This window comes from Crocodylus siamensis, chromosome 2 (genome assembly GCF_052110815.1).
Source record: "Crocodylus siamensis isolate JL-2025a chromosome 2, ASM5211081v1, whole genome shotgun sequence".
In the NCBI taxonomy this organism is placed as follows: Eukaryota; Metazoa; Chordata; order Crocodylia; family Crocodylidae; genus Crocodylus; species Crocodylus siamensis.
In genome coordinates this window covers 168,143,604-168,149,516 of record NC_143396.1, presented here as the reverse complement: position 1 = coordinate 168,149,516, position 5,913 = coordinate 168,143,604, and the positions used below count along the sequence as shown (strand labels likewise).

Here is a 5,913-nt window from a genome sequence, read left to right as displayed (position 1 = left end):
CGTAGATGTTGAGGTAAAAAAAAAAAAGTACCAACTAACCTCAATAAACAAACATACAATACTGGTAAACTGCATGAGGTTATCACTGTGATCACTGTTAATTTACCTTGTGTTTTACAGGAACAATATTTCATTTTGATCAAGGAGTTTTCATTCTGTGAACCCTGATGAAAATTTCTTAGGCAGTTATTCTATCTTGACATACATCCATTTGCTTCTTTCTTTCATGTAAGTTGCTACAGTAAAATTGCATTGGCAAAGGACAGATGAAGGAAGCCAACATTACAATAGCAAAAGAATTCATTCTCATGGGGCTTTCTGACCTTCCAGAAGTGCGTTATTCCCTTTTTGTGATGTTTTTGATCATCTATTTGGCTACCTTGGGAGGCAATATCACCATCCTCATTGCCATATGGACAGACATCTGTCTGCACAATCCCATGTATTTCTTCCTCAGCCACTTGTCCTTGCTGGATATCTTGTCCCCCACGATCACAGTGCCAAAGATGCTGAATGTTCTCCTGTCAGAGAACAAGAAGATTTCTTTTACTGGATGCATGATGCAGCTGTTCTTCCTCATTGATCTGGTGAGTACGGAGGTCTTCCTTCTGTCAGTTATGGCCTATGACCGGTACGTTGCCATATGCCATCCACTGAAGTACACAAATATCATGAATAGGAGGGTGTGCAGTCAGCTGGCAGTTGGCACCTGGATCGCAGGATGTCTCAATTCCCTACTGCACACATCATTCACCTTTACGCTTTCCTTCTGTGGACCAAATGAAGTCAATCAATATTACTGTGACATCCCTCCAGTGCAAGCCCTCTCCTGCTCATCCACCTATGTGAGTGAAACGATACACATGATTGTGGCTGGAGTTGTAGGAGGCAGTGCCTTTGTTATCACCCTGATCTCTTACATCTATATCCTCTGGGCTATCATGCACATGCACTCACCTGAGGGCCGACACAAAGCTTTCTCCACCTGTGCCTCCCATCTGACTGTGGTGTGCCTTTTCTATGGCACCAGCATTTTTACCTATATAAAGCCATCTTCCAATTACTCTCCAAATCAGGATCGCATTGTTTCTATGTTGTATGGTGTTGTCACTCCCATGTTGAACCCCATGATCTACAGTCTGAGGAATAAGGGCATGAAACAAGCCCTGAAGAGAGTGGTCAGCCAGAATAGGTTTATATTACAGAGTTAAGCTCAGCTGTCTGTGTCTGCACTTGGTTTGTCCAGTGCTATTTTCATGAGCTCCTCCAAGACTGATACCCTGACAGTGGGTCTTGGCATGCCTTGGTCACTCCAGAAAAACTGGCAAATGATATGCTTTGAGCAGGTAGCATGCACAGAATATGACTTAGTGGACATAGCTGATTTTCATTGTAGCCCTCTCATAGCCACCTCAAAACAAGTTAGATATGCCCATAATTTCTAAGCAAGCCGAGCAATGCTTAAGAGGCCAGTGATGCTGACTCTCAAAATGCTATTTATGATTATGCGGTATTAGTAGGTCAAGGACCATTCGGCTTTATGATTATGTAAGGCACCCACTTACCATATATGTAATGGTATAACCTTGTAGTGGCAAGTTGGACAGACAGAGTTGTAAAACCATGGCTCACAATCAAGAGAAATGTGTTTTAATTCAAGACCTTTGTTTCCTATGTTGGAACTCTATGGTTAACGTGTACTGATGATTGGTCTCTCTGGGAGTATGTAAAAATGGGTACAACATAATTTGTATGATTTTGCTTATCTATATATCAGCATGGTATTGTCCTCATAAAGATTGTTAAGCCAAGAGGACACACGACAGTCACTTTCTGTTAGGCCTCAGATCTGAATGGCAGAACTGTGACATATTGTTCAATTTAATATAATCAGTCCTCCATATTTGTGTAAGAAAGGCATTAATTAAAGAAAAAAAGCATTGTGCATACAGCTGTAGGAGGCCTCAGATCTGATAATAATTGTTGATTTTGCTGTAAGCTCAAGGCCTAATCTGGTAAATATAATATGAAACCAACAATCGTTACACCACAAACATCATAATCGTCTGTTTGTAGACTTACTGCTCTACAACCTTTGGATCCTGCTGCCTCTTTCTCCATAAGTGACAGGGGCTCTTTATCACCTAATTACTAGCCTGGAACTATATAGCTTTCAATCTGCTTCTGTCTCCAGCCCTTTTGTGCTGCTAGTTCCGTGCAAGTAATAGGGGTTAGGCCTCTTGGTTACACAAAGTTTTCTGGAAAAAATATTTCCCTTTGTTTTCATATTATTTACAGTCAATCATTCTTGCTTATGCAGTAATGCAGCATGTGATTACATGCTGTGGTTGTTTTTTTATATTTGCAGAAAAGATTGCATCCTCCACAGGTCTTAAACACAGATGCTTTAAGTATATATCTTGGATGCATTCCAGCAATTCACGTTTATGTTAAATATCAGTGTCTATTGGTCTTTGATATAAATACTAGCCATCATCTGTTTTTTTTCCGCCAAATATCCATCTTGGGCAAAAAGGTTGGCACTATGTTCTTTCCTGGTCATTCAAGTGTCCAATTTTTGGTCATCTAAAGGGCATTTTTGACACTTACACATCCAGGGATATTCTCTTCCTGGATCTGTCACCCTGCACACGTAGACAACTCTATAGGATTGAACAAGTCATGCCAACTCAGCATTCACAGACACAGCTGTACTCCATCTATTTTCCACTTGTTGATACATAGTAGATTTAGATGCTTGAAAAGTGAGTTGGCCAGATTCCATGACTACCAGCTCAAGCATCAAGGAACATAAATGGGCCGTGCATGTCTGTCTTTCTCTTTTGCCTCCATAGCTAAGTGGCTAGGGCATCTATCAGGGGCAACAGCTCTAGCTAACCTGGGAGGTCTAATATGTGGTTGGGTAGAATTAGGAAAGCTTGGAGTAGTGAGAAGCCCAATCTGCTTAATTTCTGTATTTTGGAGAGGGCATCAGAACTAAAAGAAACCAGGTATAGTGATAGTGAACCAAGATTTAGCAAGTAAAGATGATTTAGGTACCAGGTATCACCCACTTGGCTGGACAAGATTGGTACATAATTAGTATTGTTATTGGTTAGTAAAAATATGATCCCTTTAGGCCACAGTGCTGGAAAAGTAAAATAGCTTTTCAATTCTAAGGGCCTTGCCAGTAGATACTGTTGGGCACAGAATGGCTGAACCAAGACATATCCCTTGCTGTCCCATTACAGCACCTATCTTATTCTTTTAGTGGGTTGCTGCACAGTAACATCAAACGTCTCAAAAATGTAATCAAGAAAACCCCCATGGCTGGTGGGGGGCAGAAATAGAAGAAGGCCCACCTATTGCTTTGAAGAAATAGGCTAATAACTACCAAGTCTATTTGAATAAAAGACAAGGGTTTTTCTTTTCTCCCAATCAACTTGAGGTGAAAAGCCTTGCATACAAAGAAACTTCATTAAAAACTGCTGCCAAAAGCAGCATATGCTTAGTAATGGAAACCAATTAGAAAGTTGATTAAATACAGCCAACAACTGAATAGACTATAAAACACATGGTCCATCTGAGGCAAAAAACCTGACAGGAACCTTTTTTTTTATATATATATAAATTTTATTAAAACCATACTTACTACACTTACAAATCTTCCCATATCAAGCATCCTTGTTTTACCAAAATTTCACATCACAAAAACAACTACATATCCAAATACATACAGCTACATATATTAAACCCATAAACAATTTGCATCAACTTTCTACAAAAGAACCACTTACAGAACTCTTCAATTTCTTCCTTCTCCCAATCAATGGAGACTTTCAGTTCACACAGCCCCAGTTTCAGGCACTCCATTTCAGTGAAAGCCATCCCTTTTAAAAAAACTTTCTATAAACTATGTTTAAAACATACTAATAACATCCTTAGTGTTTACGCTGGTCCCTTTGGTAGGAGTTCATATGGTACCATCTCCTGTGCTAACAACAGGTTTATTTTGGTGACACTCAGAAAGCAGACTCTTTCCCATACTTCCTTTGCGTATGTGCAGTCCCAAAACACATTCCACCATTTCTTCTGTGCACCTTTCCCTCAGGCACCTAGATGACATTTTCAAACCCCATCTGTGCAGCACCTCTCTCACTGGCAAGGTATTTCTTACAACCATCTGTGTTAACTACTCCCCACTTCTTCATTTGTCCTTCCATGAAGTTTCCCACTGGTGCCATTCTGTCTCCCTCCCTAACCACTTCCATCAATTTCTTATGATGTTTCAAGACCTCCAGATCTACCTTCCCTATTTTATAACTCCTCTAGAAACCTTCCATCCTGATGTAGTAAATCAGCAGTTACCCACACCCATGAGGCAACCTTCAAAGAGGTCTGATATACTCCCCATTTCCTCAAAATAGCATCTGTATGAAATTGGGTGATACGCATTGCTTTCCCGTCTGCCTCCATTACCTTCTTGCATACTGTGTTTCCATATTTTGCATAGAGAAACATTCCCAAATCCGGCGGTCCCAATTCCCCCCGTTTCTTTTGCTTTGTAAAGTTCAGATCAAGCCAAACTTTCTCATTTGGTATTCTAGAAAAACAGACATATTTCTGTCTATAGTTATGCTATCTGCTGTCACAATGGTAGGATACAATTCCCATATAAAATATAATCAAAAGTAACCTTAACCTTAACCACTGCCACTTTTTTGGCAAATGATGGTATCCTCCTTCCAGACCACAACCAAAGTATTTGCCTTATCCTTGCTGTCACCGTTTCCTGTGGTGTATTACCTTTCCTCTTGCCATCCCTAGCACTCTAATTTCACTCTTTCTTATCTGAAGGCCCCAATTTCTCCAAGTCCCTCCCGCTCCCTACTCCCGTTTATGGTGTTTTTCAATTTATTTTGTTTAGCCCCTGTCACTTCTCCATACTCTGATATATGTGTTAGCACCCTTTTCATCAAATATCTATCTCTATCTACTGCATTTATATTATCCACGTATAATACACATTTTACCTCTCCCCCTCCTGGTATCTTTACTCCACTTATAACCTTGTCTTTGCTTATTCTTTGCATAATGGTTCCATGCTGCCCACAAATCATAGTGGTGCCAGGGGCTCCCTTGCCTCATTCCACTATACATTTTAAAAGCCCTGGTTAGATGTCCATTAACTTGGACTTGACTCTCCAGTTCACTATACAATAGCCTTATCCAACATATAAATTTATTTGGGAATGCCATTTTTCCAAGCACTTTGAATATGTAATCATGATCCTTTCTGTCATATGTTTTTTCTAAATCTAGATTTCCTATAACTGTTTGTTTTCCTCTCTTGGATATGGGACAGCATATCTCTGATCACTCTGATAACTTTGGAGATCCTTTTATTTGTGCATACTTGGTCTTTATGTATAATCTTCTGGAGGTTTTTCCTTGTCCTCAAACCCAGCACCTTGGTAATTAATTTATAGTCTATATTAAGGAGTGCAAATGATCTCCAGTTTTTCAGGAGTTCTTTCTCCCTTTTCTTTTAAAGGTTTTTAAGTTTTCCTCTAATTCGTTTAAGCATATTTTTCTCCCATCTCACTTGCTTCATCATCCTCTATTTTCTCTTCAATCTCTTCCAGCTATCCTTTTGCTGCTTTCACTCTGGCTGAAGAGTATCAAGACCACTCTTTGTTTTCTCCCACCCAAAGTGTTTGTGCTAAACATTTTCTCTCTTCTTCCTTTTAAACCAGCTTTCTATATCTTCCCTTGTTTCTTCTAGTTGTTCTTATACCTGTCTTTTCTCTGCAGTTTTTGTAGCAGCTCTTGCATCTTTTTGTAGTTCTGTCAGCTCTTTCATTTTTTTCCCCTTGGTTCTTCAGCCCTTCTTCCTGAAGAATTTGAACATCC

General features: G+C 39.7%; 1 protein-coding gene across 1 annotated transcript; it reads left to right on the top strand.

The window, feature by feature from the left end:
• Positions 1 to 266: 266 nt before the first annotated feature.
• Positions 267 to 1,211, top strand: LOC149871182 (olfactory receptor 5F1-like). The gene has a single exon (XM_090034590.1). The coding sequence runs from the start codon at positions 267 to 269 to the stop codon at positions 1,209 to 1,211; it is 945 nt and encodes a 314-aa protein (XP_089890716.1).
• Positions 1,212 to 5,913: the final 4,702 nt, after the last annotated feature.